We start from the raw sequence: 19,744 nt of genomic DNA, 5'->3' as shown, positions 1-19,744 counted from the left end.
CAATTATTGAAAAACATGTTTCCTTGAAATCAATTAAAATAGAATAATAAAATTATTTTTTTTAAAAAAAGTAAAAATATTAAGAATTGATAAATATATTACTTTTAGTCTACAAAAGCTCTACTTCTGTAGCATCTCTAACATTAATCCAACGTAAGAGATAAAGGCATCCACAATATTATTTTTCCCATTGTGATTTTAAGTTATTTTTTGATGAATCCAAATTCAATCAAGAAAAATGTTCATTCCATACATGATTGCCCAAAAAATTAAACTAAACAAAATGAAAAGAGTCTCTTCTTAAAAATAAGAATTACAATGTCTCTTCTCAAAATTTAGTTAAGAAAATGTTCATTCTATATATAATTAGTTACTCATTATGTTAGTTATGATAATTTGTATGCAGGTGTTATTACACTCTTTATCTTATGGATTAGGCTCATTCGATACTTTTATCCTACACGAACAGGAAACATATATATCATAATTGGATATGATTATGGGGAGCTTTGATGTTGATGTCAAGAATCAATATTCCATAATGCTAGTGTATTAGGTAATCTTATCATTTTACTTCAAGAAATTGGATTCTACGATGTTATGAGATTATAATTTATTTCAACTAACACTTGATAACAATATTTGTGGAGAGATGGTAACCTTAAGCTCATACTTTTCATTTGCCTCAAGAGGGGTAGACTATTACATTAGGAGAGATTGTCGACCTATTAGGCCTATCAATGGATTGTGTTGTTGTCATTAGTAGCACACATAGATATTAGAGACAACTTTGTCATGATTTAATGTAGGGCGCCTATCAATGGATTGTGTTGTTGTCATTAGTAGCACACATAGATATTAGAGACAACTTTGTCATGATTTAATGTAGGGCCTATAAATTGCAACTCATTGATGGATTCCTTTTTATAGGCAAGTCGAACAGTAAGGTTTATAACTATTTGGACTTTCAAGTTGTTAATATTTATAGCTAGGGTAGTGCTTGCATGGATTGTCTATGTAAAGAAATGTGTTGGGAATTTTAGTTGCACTTATATCACATTAACAAACATTACCTTCATCACAACCTTGATTAAAGCCTTTACATGTGATACAACTACATGTTAGTCACCATCTCAAGAGGGTTCCACTATACATAATGAAATACCTCCGATTACACCTACATTCTTAGAGTTACAATCCAATATCAAGGGGTCATTCACTGCATTAACAATATATTTGATTATGTCATTAATACAACCATTAGATCATACATTTAATGATGAGAGGATGTGCAAATACAAGTCATTACTATAGTTCATTATGACAATGAGAACATGATCAAAGACATGGATGTGGATGAGGATGTTGAGCAAGATGTGAAGGTTATTTTAATCCATGAAAGTTGAAGACATTTCATGGACGATCAAGAAATGAGAAGGTTCCTTCATCTTACGCATATGAATGATTTTATATATTATATTGTACATATAAGCTATTTTGAACACAATTTCTAATCAAAGATTATTATATATGAGATAAATTATTATATATGTTGTTAATTGAAGTTATTTTGGACCTATTTGCTACTTTAGAGATTATTTTACATGGACATGTAATATTTTAGAAATTGTTATTGAATGATGAAACAATATTATTTTATATTTTTTTTATATTTTTTGTGTTTAGGTAATTTAGTGCCTAAAAATGATAGACGGAAAGAAATTCTAATAAAATCGAGTATTTTATGTAAGACACAATTTAATCAGATATGAAATCCATGGGGGCACACACAAAATGTCATATATTTGAGAACAATTTTCCAAGTGTTGTGTGTGGTTTCTTTTTCTTTTTAAAATATTTTTAAAAATTATTGCATTTTTTTTTTCTAAAAAAACAGCCCGGATTTTTATGGGCCTTTTCTACGTTTCTTTTTTAAGTTTTTACCCCTTGCAACCTAATTTCCCAAGAAACAAACGGATTGGTTCTCCAACGGCTCTCATTTTCCTTTTTCCTGCTCTCTGGTCAGCCAAACAGAGAAAAATCAGAACTTATGGCTCCCGAACCCGACTCAAACCCCATAAAAGAGTACGAAGATGATGATAACGTGGCACCATCACATCACCCCTCTGCTCCGTCGGATGAGGTACCAGTCGACAGTTTCTGATTCGAGTAATTTTATGAACTAGGGCTTCATCTGTTTACTAAGGAACGTGGTGATTTCGTTTCCTGCCCTAATTTTTTCAATCCAAACAGTTTCCTTTGGATTACCAGAAACTTCATTGGTTATGTCCGTCGTAGTCACTGTAATGGTTATTGTGCAAGCACTTGTTTCTGACGCATGACCATGGAGTAAATTTCTAAACCAACTTCGATTAAATTTGAAGCACAAAATTATTGTTTTTGTGCAAGCGCTTCTCCGGCCACTTGTTTTTGTATTATTAGAAATCCAAGGAGTAACGGACTTCGATTTTATGGGTTTATTCTCAAATTCGTTTGAATTCAGAGCGTTAATAGTGTCTTACTACATATCCGTGTTGATACCTTTTTAACTCAATCTCAACTCCTTGGGTTGGCTACTCGCATCCTATTTTGCTATTAGTCTCTATTTTTGGCGCATATATGTGTGTGTGAAACTGTACTGTACTTACAATTGGCGTGGTTTTGAGGGGCGATAATTGAAGGGAAAGGAAAATTCTGAATTTTCTCATGCTCAAGGTTGTTTAGTTCGTAGTGAGGAGAGGACAATAAAGTAAGCATAGGGGAAAAGTTGAACCTCCCAAAAAATTTAAAATTGGTTGGAATTGAAGGAATATTCAAACTTTCTTTTTCCCATGCATAAGATGCAGGAAAATAATATTGATTCCCTTTTTCTGCCTTTTTGTTGTTGTTGTTTTGATACCCACCATTTCCTGATGATGCTAAATTCTTATACTGTGTTTTCTGCATCTATTTTACAGTTGTTTAATATCTCCACGACAGTTGATCCCAGTTATATAATCTCTTTGATACGGAAACTATTACCACGGGATGTGAAGAATGGTCATGATTCTGATGGAGTTGATGCTTGTAATGCCTCTAATCAAGGATTAAAAACCAATCACATAAAGGAAAGTGTGGTTTCTCCATGTGAAGATGAAATGCTAAACTCCTCACACGATAAAATTGAGACCATGGACACCCTTGATGGTTTTGATGAACTTGCTCGTCAAGAAAAGACAGGTGAAGTGTCATGTAGTAGATTTGAGGACTCTAGCATATCAGTGAGAGAAAAGGCTTGGGAAGAGTATGGTTGCATTTTGTGGGATCTTGCAGGAAGCAGAATCCATGCAGAATTCATGGTAATTGAGTTTATTGCTTTTTACTTGCTTTCTTTTGGTGTGGCTCATTGTTTGTTTGGATTTTTTGTTCTTTTCTTTTCCTTTTTTTTGTTCTTCGTTTCTTCTTTGCTTTCTTTCTTTCTTTATTCCACCTTTTTTTTTTAATATATTATTTTTACTTTGGCATGCAAAGGACGCGAAGTTCATTCTACATTTGATAAAAGGTCCTTGAGATAATTCTTGTAAGATACTGATTCTGGAGAAATTGCTTGCTGGATGTATCTAATGTTCAGGGTTGAAAATTAATCTAGACACTAGTGAATGTCGAAGAGCTTGCCTCATTTCTTGGGGTGTAGGGTGAGGAAGCTTCCAACTACTTACTTAGGCTTGCCCTTGGGAGCTATTTTCAAGTCTCCAACTGTGTGGGATGTGGTTGAGGAGAGGTTTCATAAAAGGTTAGGTTTTTGGAAAAGATAGTATCTCTCAAAGGGTGGTAGACTCACTTTGCTTAAAAGTACTTTGTGCAACTTGACCATTTATTTTATGCCTTTTTTTTTTATCATTCCTAAGGCGGTGCATTTAGATTGGAAAAATTCAGTGGAATTTCTTGTGTGGGGGAGGAGCTCTTGAGAAAAAACACCAACTATTCAATTGGTCATCCATTTGCAAAGAGAAAAAATCAGGAGGGCTAGGTATTTGGGTTTTGGCCTCTCTTAATAATGCTTTGATTATCAAATGGTGTTGGAGATTTGCTTTGGAAAGGGAGTTTCTTTGGAGAAGGGTCATAGTGGAAAAGTCTGAGGAAGAACTAGGAGGTTATTCATCAAAAAAAAAAAACTAGGAGGTTGGTGCTCTCTTGTAGAAAGGGAAGGCATGTTGTTGGGGAGCCTTTAAGGCTATGACAAGATTTTTGGTGGGTGATCAAAGAAAAATCAAATTTTGGCAAGATGTTTGGCAATGGAGTGCTCCTTTAAAGGTTCTTTCCCTTGTCTTTTCTCTTTTGTAGCTAATAAGGAGGCATGAGTAGTCGATGTTTAATAGGTTGTAAGCGGGCAGGTTGTTTGGAACTTGGGCTTCAAAAGACAATTTCAAGATTGGGAGTTGGATAGCATTGAGGAGTTACTTAGGAGGCTTCAAGTGTTTGGGAAGTGTAGTGAGGATGAAGACAAGCTATTTGGAAGGCTAGCAAGGGTGACAATTTCTCCGTAAATCATTCTTTTTCTACCTTGGAGTCGGGCGGAGGAGTATCTTTTCATTCAAAGGTAGTGTGGAGCTCTCAAGCACCTTTAAAAGTGGGCTTCTTTGCTTGGGAGGCGGCATGGGAAAGGACCTTGACCTTAGATTAGCTTAAGAGAAGAGGATGGTTGTTGGCTAGGCTAATCATTGTTGTTTAGTAAGAGTTCAAAAGAATTAGCTAATCACATACTCATCCATTGTGGAAAAGAATTAGTAAGAGTTCAGAAGAATTAGCGAGGGGTCTGTGACATTTTTTGTTTTCTCTCTTTGGCAGCTCTTGGTTTTTCCTTTCTTTGTAAAAGATTTGCTAAACGGATGCCATGAGAGTTTCTTGAGTAATAATAGAAGAAAGATTTGGAGAACAACCCCTCTTTGCTTGTTTTGGGTAATTTGGTAAGAACAAAACTAGAGATCCTTTGATGGAATCCAATGTTCAGATCAAACGTTAAAGGAGTGTCTTCTTTGTATACTATTCCAATGGACTCGCTAACATATTCAAGATGACCTTTGTATCCTTGTTAGAATTTATTGATTGGTTGAGAGCTAGATAGGAGGAGAGGGTGTGATTGAGTGCATGTTTAAGGTGGCTTATTTTGGCATCCTTTGTATACCTCCTGTGTACTTCTTTGTTTGCCTATAAAAAAAGAAAAAAAAGAGAAAGAAATTGATGACTGGAATAGAACCTAGTGACTGTTGTCCTCATTATGTTTTACTTGATGAATGTTGATCATATTGATCTCTCTCTCTCTCTCTCCCCAGAAAATACCATAAAACTATTCTGTGTAAGGGCCACAAGATAACTGTGGACAAAACTGACATTGAAACTGTGTTTTTGCTTGTTTTAGTTATAGAAGTTATTATGCATCAATTTCTATTCTCAGTTAAACTTCTATTTTTGGTACACTAGACAACATTTCTCTGTGTTATGCAGGTGCGGAATCTCATGCTTGAAGTGCTTTTGGGAAGTCTTATTGTTTCTCAATCCATGCGTGTTACGGTAACCCACATTTTCACATATGTTATGGAGTTCTTTTGCATAATACGTCCTGATGCCTTTTTTAACTTGTGTTCTATTAAATGTATAAGCTGGTTACTGCACAGTTTTAAAAAAGTCCAATGCATTGAGCTGGCTAAATTTTATTTCATTTTTCTTCAGGAGATAAGCCTTGGAATTCTTGGAAACCTTGCCTGCCATGAAATTCCTATGAAACAAATTGCCTCTACAGACAAATTGATTGAGATAGTTGTAGATCAGTTGTTTTTAGACGACACTTCATGCCTATGTGAAGCTTGCAGGTAAGATGTAGTAATAAACTCTCTATTCCTACTTAGCCTTTTGATATGAAAGTTCTTTTTTTGATTGGGGGCCTATATTTATTTAAACTATTGACCAGTATATGTTCTACCAGAAAAGCCTTTCTGTTTAGGGGATCTACCATTCATCATCTTCTTCATGCTTAACTTTTCACCTTTTGATATGTTGCTCCTGGATGGTTTCTTGTTCCTTTGTCTTTCCTTGGTAGGAAATTTCCTCCTTAGCCTTTCTCATGCACTCTTCTCGTTTTATGATACAGAAAATGACTTGTGATGCAGCTATAATAGTTCAATGGAATGAACAGAAGAAATACTCTGTAGTTAATGTTATAGATGCTTTACATGGTTTTTTTGTACACTGAATTATTCCCATCATTCTTCATGGGGCTGTCTGTTATGGGATGAGGGGTCGGCTGGTGGATGAGGAAGGAGGTTGCCTACCATTTATTATTATTATTATTATTATTATTTGTAACAATTATCACAATTATGATATCTATATTTTTTTCCTTCTTTGTGAAAAAGTGTTTGAGATTGACATATTATTTTTACCATTTACCATTAGTATGCAGTGTTTATTGCTTATCAAGACTTATGTGGACGTTCTTGTTTTCTGCAATGTGCTCTCCTTACAGTTAGTGTTCTGACACAGGTTGTTAACCCTGGGTCTTCAAGGCAGTGAATGTGTTATTTGGGCTAAAGCTTTGCAGTCTGAACATAATCTATGCCGTGTTATTTGGGTTGCAGAAAATACCTTGAACCCACAACTTCTTGAGAAGGTACCAAAATATTATCTATGCAGTATTGGACAATCTTTCAAATTATATTTGGTTCAACAACTAATTTTATAAGAAACCTTTTGTGATTTGGGGTAGGGTGTATTTAGAGGATCATTCTTTGTCCATGATTGATTTTATAGAGTGGCTTTTTGTCTAGTTAGGAGAAAGGTTTTCATCTTTCTTTTTGCCTAGCTTCTTGGGCGTTGTTTGTATACTTCGTGTGTACTTTTTTCGCCGCTTCTAGGCATTACTAATACAATCTCTTATTTACCTATCAAAATAATAATAATAATAATAACCCTTTTGGTCAAGAATATTGTACAAATGATTTCATATTTTGATATTTCTCTATAGAAGTAGGTTTTTTTGTTGAATAAGGAAGGATTTTAAGAACGTCTCTATAAATATTCTTTAGAATTAAGAGAAAATCAATTTAAGCTAGAAATGTACCTATGAAGGCTATACTAAGTATGTAGAAGAGATGAGAGGCTCCTGGTTGAATAGGGCTTAGATACCAAGGGAACATCAAATTATTTGAGGTTCGAATATTATCTGTTCTCTTTTCTTTGTAATATTTTCCATGGGGTAGTAAATCGGTTCCCTTTATCTGTCTATATAAATATGATTTGTTGAACCACGTTAAAACATATCCTTTTATGTATGAATTTATTTATGTTCACTCTTTTTTCACAACAAAGATGGTATCACATTTCCGCTGTAAAAACATATTTCTTGTATGAGTTGACAGTTTGGTGGTTTGATTATGCATGCAGCAAGATTTGCATTTTTATAGGAACATGAGGCTTTCAGTAGCAGTAAAATGTCATTGTTGTGCGTGAATTAATAGAAGAAAATGCTTCAGTTTTTCCTGATTTGGTACCAATGATTTTCAGTAGCATTTATTCTCATATTCACATACAGAATTCTATGCAAATCAAATACTAGAAAATGAACCATTGATGTTATCAGTTCCTGTAAAGGTGAAAGAGCAACTAAATTCTGAATCATTTTCCTAGAAGCTGTTCTACAAAATATTTTACCCTCAACTTTACAGGAAAGTGCTTTTAGATCTCGAATCTCTTGTACTTCAAAGGGCTTCATTGTGTAATGAAACACCCTGGGTATCCCAATTAGAAGAGATGTATATGGTAGTCACTAGAGGTGCCACCCATGGTATGGAATCTTTTCATACTGGATAGCAAGATGGGGAGAAAGAGGGCTTACCTTGTTGAATGTCATTGGATTGAATGGGGTTGACTCGATATCGGGATAACCTTCTACGTAGGTAGAAGGGGGAGTCATCAGACCGTATTCCATTGATTCCTTGTGCTTGGCATGGAGCCAAGGGAAGCAAACTCACTTGCAAGAGCAAGGAGCACTCTTCTTATAGCTAGCCACATTGTTGGTATTGAATAAAAAAAAGATATTCAAAGATATGCTGCAACAAACAATTAGTCACAGCTTTTCTCATAGCACATCGACAGATAGCCTCAAAGGGCTTCGTTGTGTAATGAAACACATTATGGAACCCTTTACTAGTCAGAGCTTTTAGACAACAAAAAAGCTGCAACAAACAAAACTAAATCTGTCTATGGAATGATTTCTTTTACATAAGTTCATTAATTTCATAATAACTGAAATATGATATTGGTGTAATCGTAATTTTTGATAGGAAAAAGAGCAAAAGATATATTAAAGAGCCAAAAAAGGCTACACCAAGTACATAGGAAGTATACATGTGCACACCAAAGAAAAAACAAGAAAACCCTCTTATTGGCAACCTAACCAATCGATAAATCAATCATAGAGAAGGATGAAGGAAATTGATAGAAGTTCCTCATTATAGTCGTGACGAAGGAAATTTTAATTAAGGAATTGCCTTTCAATTGCTATCTATTTTCTTAAAGTCTAAATGGGAATACTTGTGACATTTCCATTGGCTTGACTATGGGAACAAATGTATGTGTTTTTGGAAGATCCTACTTATTCTTTTGTTGCCCCCTTTTGTTTGAGTTATGGTGATGCATGCTATTTTGCTTTAGAAAGTAAGTATTAAAAATTAAAGAAGTTGGATTATTTTCTGTAACAAATAAATTTTGTTGAAAAGATATAACAATTTATTACTTGTCCATGAGGATAACATCAATTGGTTGATTGATTATTTAATTGGGTATTTATAGGTCAAGGTTTGTGAAATGTTTCTAGTTACATGCTTTAGTAGTGAGTCAAGATTTGATTTAAAATCATTTTTGATACTGTCTAAAAGAACTTTCTTTATTGAACAGAGCATTGGACTTTTATTGGCCATTTTAGAAAGTCAACAGGAGGTTGTGTCTATTCTTCTTCCAACTCTGATGAATCTGGGTTTATCAAGTCTTTTGATTAATCTCTTGACTTTTGAGATGGGCAATTTAGCAAGTGAGAGAATACCTGAAAGGTAAAACAAATTCTTTCTGTTTCAAATAAAACGGTCAGAATAGCATTTTTTTTGTGCTCTATATATATTTCAATGCCTAATACTCCATTTAGATATGAGCCTTATAAACTTTGTTCAACTGCAGTATAATGATATTTTGCTGGATTCATAACATTTTAATGTCTTGTGAAGCATCTCATCATATTTCATTTTTAAATTTCTGGATCTATGGTATCATTATTTTTTTTTTATCAGAATCTATGGTATCATTATTATTATTGTCTTCCTTACATTTATGCAATTTTTGTTTGTATTCTTCACATCACCCCCCCACCTTTCCCATTCTTTTCTCAAGTGTAGTGGCTGTCTCTCACACTTGAAGCATGTAATTTAAACACCCTTTTTTTATCTATTTTTTTTGTTGAATATTTGTTAGACTCCTGGTTTTAGTTTTCCTCAAGCTTTGTTGGGGCCTAAGGCCTTTAACTGGCAAAGATCCCATTCTCAGGGCACTGGGGATGTGAACTGGTACCAGACCTGACCTTCAGCATTTGAAGTGGCTGCATGCTGACTTGAAACGACAGCCCAAGACTCATGTTATGGACATGGATGATTTCTATAAAAAAAAAAAAAATGTTATGCACATGGATGATATGCTAAGACTCCAACTAATATGCATATCTTATTTTGGCATCCAATTGTTGCACACTAGCTGTATAAAACATAAAAAAGAAAACAACTCTTACATCATGGTTTCCATGCAGCAAAAAAATATGGGTATGCTCTAAGTTGTAATTTAATTCACATACCAAGGCTGTCTAGTTTGTGAATGTCTGGTGCTTGTAGTTGATGATGCCTTAACATACATTGTTGCATGTTCAGTTAATAAACATGATGTCATGTTCTAAATTCTACTCCTAAAAATTACTAGTAAAATTTTCCTTGTTGGGGTTTGACAACATTATTGTTCTTTAGGGAAACTCCACACTTATTTGGCTTCCCATGTTTTTTTCAACATTTTTCATATTCCAGTGTGTCTTCTCAGTTTCCAGTTTAACTCATCATATAATTTGAGAAACTATGTAGTATTCTATGATATTGAGTTGATCTTTTGGTGCTCCACATTGGCATCAGGAGTGATGGAAGCTTGTTGACTCCCAACATAAAAGTAGTTCCTTAGTATAAAGTTTATGGACATTTACCCCAGAGCATTATAATGATTTATTATCTTCTTCAATCTTGAGCACCTCTGTTTTCTGTAATGGTGAGAATCCCTCTGATTTGAATGTAATGTATTAGTATTTTTAATGAGCTTTCGCGTGCCCTAGGATGTGTTAGCCCAAGGGTGGGCAGTCCTGGGTTTTGATGATCGCAAATCAAAGGTTATGCTACTATTGGTTTGAGCATGTTCAAAGTGCATAGGTTATCAAGTTTACATCAATTGGGTATTCTCTCATCAAAAAAGAAAAAAAAAAAACATCAATAGGACATTCAACAGCTCAGAAAGGATTTTGTGACTGTCTTCAAATAGCTAAAGACAAATTACTAAGGAAGAAAGCTTGAAGATAAATGGCTATGCAATGGTTGGAGAGACTTAAACTAAGTGAAATATTGAGTTGTTTCATGTGTAAGCTATATCACACATGCACTTCATGAAAATTGTAAGCCATTGCCCTAGTTTGAAGGCTTCTACTAACCCTTGATCTTTTATGGAAATATCTTAAAAAGTTTTTTCAAAATTATTACAAAATTGTTGAAGTCATAAATTAAGGCTTATATCATACTTGAAAAAATGTTTTGGACAAAATCCAGAGGCTCACAAAACGTTTTTGAGCTAAATTTGAAAAATAAAAAAAAAGTGGAACAGTGATGAGTTCAACCTTTCGGTTTACCTTATCAGAGGCCTTGAAATGCTCATTACACTACCATCATCATGTTGACCATATGGTCACTAGATGAGCATCAGGTAACCATATGGTAAACCTAATCACTATTTTCAACTTCTAATGATCACCTGCAGCACATTAAGTGCCAAACGACTAGTCATGTGCTCAACCCTATGGTTGATCGGTTCCCCATTTACTGTGCTCAACAGCTAGTTTGATCCCAAAACCTAGATAAATTTGACCTTAGGTGCATTGATGAGTATGAAACAACTTGCAAACTCCATTTATTACTCATATAGCCTTCTTAAATTCATGTTGAATCAAAACTTGCTTATCCTCATTAAGAGTACTTGTACTTGATCCCATTTATGTTGAAATCCCATGGTTGATACTGATTTTAAGCAATTTGTCTGATTTTTTTTCTTTATTTTTTTATATATTTGAAGTAGTTGACTATGTAAATTAGAAAAGATTGTAATTTAGAGGATTTTTAGGAGTAGGTCAATTGTTCTATTTAGTTTCCATTAACTGCAAAGATCATGTATATGTGTGAGTATCTCTGTACTAATTTTTCTTAACGAAGAATGGATTCATTATTCCCTAACATGCTATTAGGTATGGAAAAGGTTTCTGCTTTTTTTTTTTTTCCATCTGTTTGGCCTTCATTGCCAAGCCTAGCCTATTTTGTTCATAGCCTTTAGTTGCCATAACCCTTTGTTTATTGCCTACTTTTGTTTTTTCCTACCAATGGGTGAAGAAACCTTTGCTAGAACTTTGTTGAACCCACCCAAGACAACACCCCATTTCAATAATCTCACACTTTAGAGGGCAGAACTTTCTTGAATGGTCCAAATTGACAAAGCTTTTCCTTGAAAAGCAGAGGGAAAATGGGATATTTATGTGATCCACCTTTCGAACCATGCGATGCTGAAATTTCCATGATAGTGTCCTCACTACTGAATTTAATGTAGCCAGAAGTTGGCAAACTTTTTGTGCTTCTTTCTTCAGCTAAGGAGGTTTGGGATGCTATGTCACAAACACACAGATAAAGGAGATGCTACTCAAATCTATGAGTTGAAGACCATGATCCATACATTAAGCAAAAAGACCTCTCAGTGCCAGCCTACTACACCAAATTGAAGGTCTTATGGCAAGAGTTGGATCTCTATTAACATATTGAAATGGATTCTGCAGCAGATGCAACAAGGGTGGCTGAGATGATTGAATAGGATCAGATCTTTGATTTTCTGGTTGGTTTAATCCAGGGTTGGATCATGTAAGAGGTCAAATACTTGGAAAGATCCTCTTCCATCTATTCTATAAGTTTATTCTTATGTGTATAGTGAAAAGTCTAGAAGGGTTGTCATGATGGGACTAGCTCCACAAGAGAATTCAACATTCAATACAGTTCAAGACAACTACCTAACTTAAAAGGATAGGGGAATAGGCTGAGACACACTAGAGAGACTTATTGGAAATTGCATGGAAAACCACAGTCGGGCCTAGAACAACCACAAAGGCAGTAAGTTGTTTAAAAACAACAAAGAGTTTCAGTGTGAGGTAGTGAGTGCACCATCAGTTGAGACACTAGGTTCTACATGAATCTTAGACAAATGTCCTTCCACTAAACAACAACTAGATCTCTTGTATAAGATTCTGGGAAAATCCAATCTTCCCTCTTCCTCTACTTCTTGTGCTTTTGCACAGTCAAGTACCTTGAAAGAACCCTTAATACTTCAAATGTTCTTCATCTAATCCTTAGATCATTGATTTAGGAGCAATTAATCACGTCACTAAAGAGTCTATTGTTTTTCTCTCTTATCTTCCATGTTCTAGTAAACAAGAAGTGCAAGTTGCTAATGGATCATTGACACCCATTAATGGTAAAGATAATGTTTCAATTACTACTAAAATCACTCTTTCATTTATCTTGCATATTCCATGTGTCCTGGAATTATGGTCTAGTAAATTAACATAATCTAAAAAATGTTTGTAACTTTTTTCCCCTCACTATGTTACTACTAGCCAAATGATTCTCTACCACTCAATCACCAAGGAGCCAGCAAGGGTTCAAGCTCATCAAATAAAAGGGAACACAACAAAAGAAGAACATTGTTTGATGCATGAAAGATGAGGGCATCTTAGTTTTCTTGTCTGAGACCTTGTATCCTGAAGAGTGTGTCAATCTAGATCTTTCCAAATTCAGGTGTGAATTTTGTGAATTGTCAAAAAACCTCCATGTTTCCTATCCTTCAAGCAGTAAAAGAAGTGAAATTCCTTTCTTTAACATCTATATCGATATCTAGGGTCCTTCATGAGTTGCTTGTCTTTCTAGAGCAAAATGGTTCATAAATTTTATTGTTAATTGTATCCAAGCCATGCGAATCTCTCTTCTTAAAGAAAAATCGCATTCTTCTTATCTTTAAACAATTCCATCAAATGATCCACACCCAATTTGATGCAAAATTGAAAGTTGTCAGGTCTGCTAATGGCGGGGAGTATTTTAATCAAGTCCTTAGGAAATTATTTTTGGTGAATGGAACTATTCATCAAACCTTGTGTATAGATACTTCCTAGAAGAATGGAGTAGTTAAAAGAAAGGACATGCATTTTTTAGAGATAGCTTACAATGTTTGAGTAAACTGTTCCTAAGGCTTTTTAGAGAGATGTAGTCCTTTAAGATGCCTATCTTGTCAATAGAATGCCCATAAATAACCTAAAGTCTAAGACTCCAATAGACACCCTAAAACAACACCCACCTCTTATAAATTGCCTTGGCTCTCTTCCACTCAAGTCTTTGATTGTGCTATACTTGTCCATATCTTAAACAAAACCATCTAAGCTAGATCTCAAAGCCAATGTGTGTTTTTTTAGGCCACTTTACCTCACAAAAGGGGTACAAGTATTGCCATCCACCTACATAAAAGAGGTTCATCTCAAAAAATGTCTTGGGATGCCTTCTTTACCTGTTTGGAGTGATGGTATTGAATATGGTGACGGTAGAGAGGAGACTGGAAATATGCAACCAAATAGCTTTAGAAAGTATAAGACCAGTAGTTGCAGAAAACATTGATTTAAAGTTGTTGGTTTACTCTAGGAGGCCAAGGGAACCAATGCAAGAACAAGACTGAATCTTTCGACTCAAGGCTAGTCATGAACTTTGGAATTAAGTACATCTGATCCTTCTAATTTTGCTCTTCTTAATTGTGGTTTTAATATTGATCTTGATATTTCTATAGCTATTCAAAAAGGTTTTAGAACTTGTACTAAACATCCTTTATTGAATTTTTTTTCCTATCATAGGCTCTACCACCAACATAAGACCTTTATCACTCATTTGTGCTAGGGTTTAGTTCCTAGAAATGTACAAGTGGCTTAAAGTGATTCTAAGTGGGGGGAGGCTATAAATGAGGACATGAAGGTGTTGCATAAACATGAAATATGAGATATTGTTGATTTGCCCAAAGGAAAAAGTTCAGTGGGATGTAAGTAGGTATTCACCATTAAATATAAAGTTGATGGTTTGGTTGGGAGGTATAAAGTTGGTTAAGTAGCTAGAGGATATACACAAACCTATTGAATTGACTTCTAGGAAACTTTTGCATTTGTGGCAAAAATGAACAACGAATCTTGATTGACCTTTATAGTGATTTGATGTAAAAAAAAATGCATTTCTACATGGGATCTAAGAATAAAAAGTATGTTTTGAAAGAAAATTTGGCAGTGAAAAGTTTTTTAGATCAAAGAAATCACTCTATAGTTTGAAGCAATCTTTAAGGTATGGTTGGAGAGATTTGTAGAGTTTTTTCTCAAAAATTTGGCTATCACCAAAGCCAGGGAGATCACACCCTTTCCATTAAACAGTCACTAGAAAAGTAGATTATTGCAATTTTTGTGGATGACATAACCAGAGATGACATGGAAGAAATACGAAATTCTAAAGGAAAGTTGGACAAAGAATTTGAAGATCTTTGGAGTTTTCTTACCATTGAGGTGACATGATCAAAAAAAGGGAATTTAGGTGACTTAAAGGTAGTACATCCTAGATTTGTTAAATGAAATTGGGATGTTGGGATGTAAACTCAATGACTACACCTATAGATCAAAATCATCAATGAGGTGCTGTTGTTGAAGGAATATTGGTTGACAAAGGGAGATACCAAAGACTTGTTAAGAAATTCGTCTATTTGTCCCAATGGGAGCAAATATAGCAAATGTGGTCAACATGGTAAGTCAATTCATGGACTATCCCTTGGAATGTCTTGAGAATTTTGCATACTTGAAGTCAACAAGAAAAAGGCTTATTATTTTCAAAAAATAATCATCTTAGAGGTAAACAACTTAGTTTGACACGAATAAGTAAATTGGTTAAACTGGTTGAGTGTCAAAATTGCCACCCTTTCATTTCTGTTATTATTTCCTTTTTCTAGAGTTTCCACCATGTCATGGATAAACCCCAGGACTCTAGAGAAAGGAGAAACTATATCTTACGCAGCTACGCTTCTTACTACCATTTTTGAAAGTGGCTTATCTAATTGTGTTCTTCCACTAAGCTTGAGTTTTCATGTAATAATTTAATCATATCTATGCTATGCTGCAGTTTCTTGATGTCTTGAGAAAAGTTTGATCTCTACCTAATCTTAAAGGGGTTAAGTGTCTAGGTATAGGGTTAGTACATGGTTATTGTAACTGTTCAACATTCTACCATGGTAGAGTTTTTGTGGAGGATAGAGTCTTAAATGATTCATAATCTTAAAGAGTGCCTTTTTTTTTCTTTTTTTTTTACTTGGCAGAACTTATCATAAAGTAATTGTGTTTTCAGCATGTAACCATATGCTTTTTCAATTTTTATCTGATGTATTTTGTGAGAGAACTTACATAAATAAGTAGCACTAAATGTCTTTTCACTTTCTATTTTTATACGGTTTCAGGTATTCCATTCTTGACTTAATTCTTCGCACAATTGAAGCTCTTTCAGTTCTTGATGATTATTCACAAGATATCTGTTCAAATAAGGAAGTTTTTCGCCTAGTTTCCGATCTGGTTAGGCTTCCTGATAAAGTTGAGGTATATTTTAGGTGGCCAGTAACCATAAAATTAAAACACATGCACTTATTCATATCATTATGTAATAATTATCTCTCCCATTCTTGGAACCATGGGGATGACAATTGTGGGAAACTAATGGTGGGTATTTCACAGGTTGCCAATTCTTGTATTACTGCTGCAGTCTTAATTGCAAATATTCTGATTGATGCAGCTGATCTAGCTTCTGAGATATCACAAGGTAAATTATCTAGGTTTTTACTTGCAATAATATCACCTTTTTCAGCTGTTTGGTTTTAGGTCTTTTCCATGAGCATTAGAGGTGACACTTTGGTTCCATCTAGATTTGCCTTTCCTAGAGGGGCTGCTTGATATATTCCCTTTTGCATCGGATGATCCGGAAGCTAGGAGTGCACTTTGGAGCATTATGGCAAGGCTACTGGTTCAAGTTGAAGAAAGTGAGATAAGCTCATCAAGTCTGCAGCAGTATGTATCGGTTTTAGTAAGCAAATCAGATCTGATTGAAGATGATCTTATTGACCATCAATTGGATGATTCTAATGAAAACAACGTGAGCTCAATCACTTCTGCTGCAAAACAAAATGCTAGAACCACAGCTGTATCCTGTTATGTTGAATGAATTTAGCAGTAACACTGCCATCCATTTTGGTAAAACTTGATTCATCAACTGGTTAGGTTCATCAGATTTTTACTATCAATTACCATGTCCTGTAAGCTTCTTGTTTTCCTTAGCCCTCCAATAGCTTAGAGGGATTTTCAATATATTGAATCAGTGGACTACCTCAAAGGATTGTGATATGAAGAACAATTTGATGGGGGCAGATCATGATAATGGTGAGAATGTGGAAAGGTTATTGAATTGCTGTCGGAAATATACTGAGTAAGTTGCTTTTCTCTTTTTCTACTCTGTTGGAATTTGAAAATGTTATAAACAGCAAATGGCAATAGTAGAAGGGCTAGACAAGAAGGGACAATCACACATTGGCCAAACATCCAACAGCCAAATTTTAATCTAGTGGCTAATGGAATGAAAAATGTCAACCCCACACAAGTATTTTATAATTGTCCTTAATCTGACTACTTAAACTGTCTAGTTCTGGTTATTTTATTTCATTTTTTGCCTAGTCTAATTTTTGATCCACAAGGAATCAGCTATAAATTACTTTCTTGGTTATATACAGGTTCCTGTGAAATGAAACAAAAAATTTGGTTTGATCCTATCTGAAGGGAAGCAGTGATCTAGGAGCTCAAATCTGGAAACAGATGGTTCATGCATGTATTGAAGGTGGATCGTCATATCTTGGTAAATTTAAAGATTCTGAATCCATAAATGCACACACATATGTTGTTTATTGATTCAGCCACTTTATATCAATTCCTACAAATTGAAACCTGATTTTATATCCTGCCATTCTTTATTTATATTAGAAGAAACCTACGAGGTGTTGGGTAGACACACACTGGGCATGCATGATCGGCAGCTATTGCACCTATTGCTACATTTTCAATATAACAAATTAACTTGTTTTGACTTGATCGATAAAATTCTATTAATCTCCCTTTACAGATCTAATTCAGGATCACTTTTCATGGATTGATAAATCTTCAAACGTGTCTACACCTGCATCATCTTTGGCATTGTCATCATGCATGGCTTCTTTGATCCAGATACCCTATAAGAATTTCTTCAGGGTTGGGACTTTGCTTACCCAAATCTGCATGAAGTACGTCTCTAAATTGCTTGCAGGAATGTCTGTTTGAGATGATGCATTGCAAGAAATAATTCTCAGTATTAGTTTCATGCTTTGTTCTGTAGCCCCACAATCTGTTGCTGGGCGGTCCAGAAGTCGACCCAAGATTTTCCTGAGGGAAACCTGTAAAAATCTCAAGAGTATGAAAACAGAACTGTTAAAGTTCAGAGGGATTGGTTTTTTGATGTGGGTCATTCACTACAAGAATGATAATCTAACTAATGGTCTTGTTATAGTGCTGGTAACATATGGGTGGGACATGTGATACATTTTTATGTATGTAATATAAGAACTGGAGATGTTTTTTCCCTCATAATCTGCATCCATCTTGTATCTTCATTCATTTTCTCTGTCTATTATAGCATCAATCAACTGTTGGGTTGCCCCCCTGCTATTAGTAATAATATTGCTCTTCTGGTTTTTTATAAACTTGAATTAGAGAACACAAAGACTAAACCAAAAGTACAATCATACAAAGGAGACGAATGAAAAAGCTTACTAAGAGAATTAGTCTTGATTATAAGAAACCAATCTCAGGTTTTTAGTTTATTAGGAATCCATGGGCTAAAAGTTACATGAGATATGCATGTTGATTAAAATTGATGATGTTTTTAAATGTTTACTGATTTGAAGGTGTTGAATGTTTACAAAACTATATAAAAAAAATAGAACAAAAATGAAATTGGTTCCATTAAGCTTTTTAACCATCATCATTGAGATATGTATTTATCATAATGATCTTGTACAAATAGAAAATTGGACCTTCCTTGGTTCTCAAAGAATTTGCGGGAAAAATGAGGAAAATGTTACTACGACTGAATTTAAGAGGAAAAATGAAGGGAAGGAAAAGGAATGACGGAAAATGAAAAATAGATTGAAAGTTAATAAATTATTTTTAAATTTATTTTATTTTACTTTTAATATAAAAAATAATAATTTAAAATTTTATAAGGATCCATTTGACAATTTTTTTTATACTTGCTTTTAAAAATTGCCTTTTAAGTTAAAAAAAAATAAAAAATATTTTTTTTAGTTTTTTTCTTAAAACAAGTGTTTCAAATGTTGATTTTAGAAACACTTTCCAAAAAACAAAAAACAAGAAACAAAAAAACTTGTTTGGATAATTTGTTTTTAAAAATAATTTTCCTATTTTGATTTGTATAAAATTTATAAATTCAATTTATATAATATTGATTAAATTTAATTCAAGTGTTATCCAAAATAAATAAATAAATTAAAAGAGAATTTAGTTTTATTTTGGGTATACACAAGACTTTTATTGGGACATTCATTAAAAATAGTTTTTCACCTTCAAACACTACCCTTTAAGAAATTCTTCCAAACAAAATTTGAAGTTCTAAAGTAAAATGAAGACATTTTCTTTGAAAGTATCTTTTATACTATCTTAGAATGTAAAAAACCAAAATATATCCAATCTAATGTTTACCATGGAAATGGAAGGGCATGGATTGACACTCGGGCTTCTCACATTGGGAAGAACAAATCATTGTAATTTGATTGAAAATTGAGACATTTCACCTAATGGAAGAGTTCATGAACAAATGAATATTTTTTCAAATTATAGTATCATGACAGAATACAGCATGTCAGCTGCCTCCTTCAAATAAGTTCAGCCAACAGAAATGAACGTGTGTGACTATAAATTGGCATTAGCCATGGACAAATCCCACTTCATACAACCTGTAGTACACTTGTATTCGAACATCTCCATACCTGCATCATCATCATGCACATAAGAATTTCTTCAAGTTTGGAACTTCACTCACCCAAATCTTCATGGACATTCATAAATTGCTTGGAGGAATGTGTTGCAAGAAACCAGGACTACTGGCTATCAGGAAAGCATGGAAGAAACTCTTCTTTCTACATCTCAGCATAGATACTCATGTGCGACGGTCTGTAGCCCCTCATTCTGTTGCTGTCCAGTCTAGAAATTGACCCAAGATGTTCCTAAGGA

General features: G+C 34.2%; 1 protein-coding gene across 4 annotated transcripts; it reads left to right on the top strand.

Annotated features, from left to right (window-relative positions):
- Positions 1-1,964: 1,964 nt before the first annotated feature.
- LOC117916890 (protein saal1) lies at positions 1,965-18,152 on the top strand. Of its 4 annotated transcripts, XM_034833103.1 has the most exons (13): positions 1,965-2,143; positions 2,958-3,338; positions 5,485-5,550; positions 5,710-5,849; positions 6,520-6,646; positions 8,932-9,083; positions 15,880-16,015; positions 16,151-16,235; positions 16,339-16,613; positions 16,759-16,895; positions 17,197-17,318; positions 17,583-17,739; positions 17,832-18,152. In XM_034833103.1, the coding sequence occupies exons 1-11, from the start codon at positions 2,051-2,053 to the stop codon at positions 17,204-17,206; spliced, it is 1,602 nt and encodes a 533-aa protein (XP_034688994.1). In that variant the 5' UTR covers positions 1,965-2,050; the 3' UTR covers positions 17,207-17,318; positions 17,583-17,739; positions 17,832-18,152. The 4 variants fall into 4 exon arrangements, with proteins under 4 accessions (XP_034688994.1, XP_034688996.1, XP_034688995.1 ...); XM_034833105.1 differs by lacking the exon at positions 17,583-17,739; XM_034833104.1 differs by lacking the exon at positions 17,583-17,739 and having other exon boundaries at positions 17,763-18,152.
- Positions 18,153-19,744: the final 1,592 nt, after the last annotated feature.

Source organism: Vitis riparia, chromosome 6 (assembly GCF_004353265.1).
Source record: "Vitis riparia cultivar Riparia Gloire de Montpellier isolate 1030 chromosome 6, EGFV_Vit.rip_1.0, whole genome shotgun sequence".
Lineage (NCBI taxonomy): Eukaryota > Viridiplantae > Streptophyta > Magnoliopsida > Vitales > Vitaceae > Vitis > Vitis riparia.
The sequence above is the reverse complement of the archived record's forward strand: the minus strand, read 5'-3'. Positions and strand labels throughout refer to the sequence as shown.

What these genes read in the sequence shown, in the direction of transcription:
- LOC117916890 (XM_034833105.1), top strand. Translation starts at nt 2,051, where the DNA reads ATGGCTCCCGAACCCGACTCAAACCCCATAAAAGAGTACGAAGATGAT. An exon ending in AGTGAGAGAATACCTGAAAG is followed by an intron (nt 9,084 to 15,879) that starts GTAAAACAAATT and finishes ATACGGTTTCAG; the next exon opens with GTATTCCATTCTTGACTTAA. An exon ending in AGCTTCTGAGATATCACAAG is followed by an intron (nt 16,236 to 16,338) that starts GTAAATTATCTA and finishes GGTTCCATCTAG; the next exon opens with ATTTGCCTTTCCTAGAGGGG.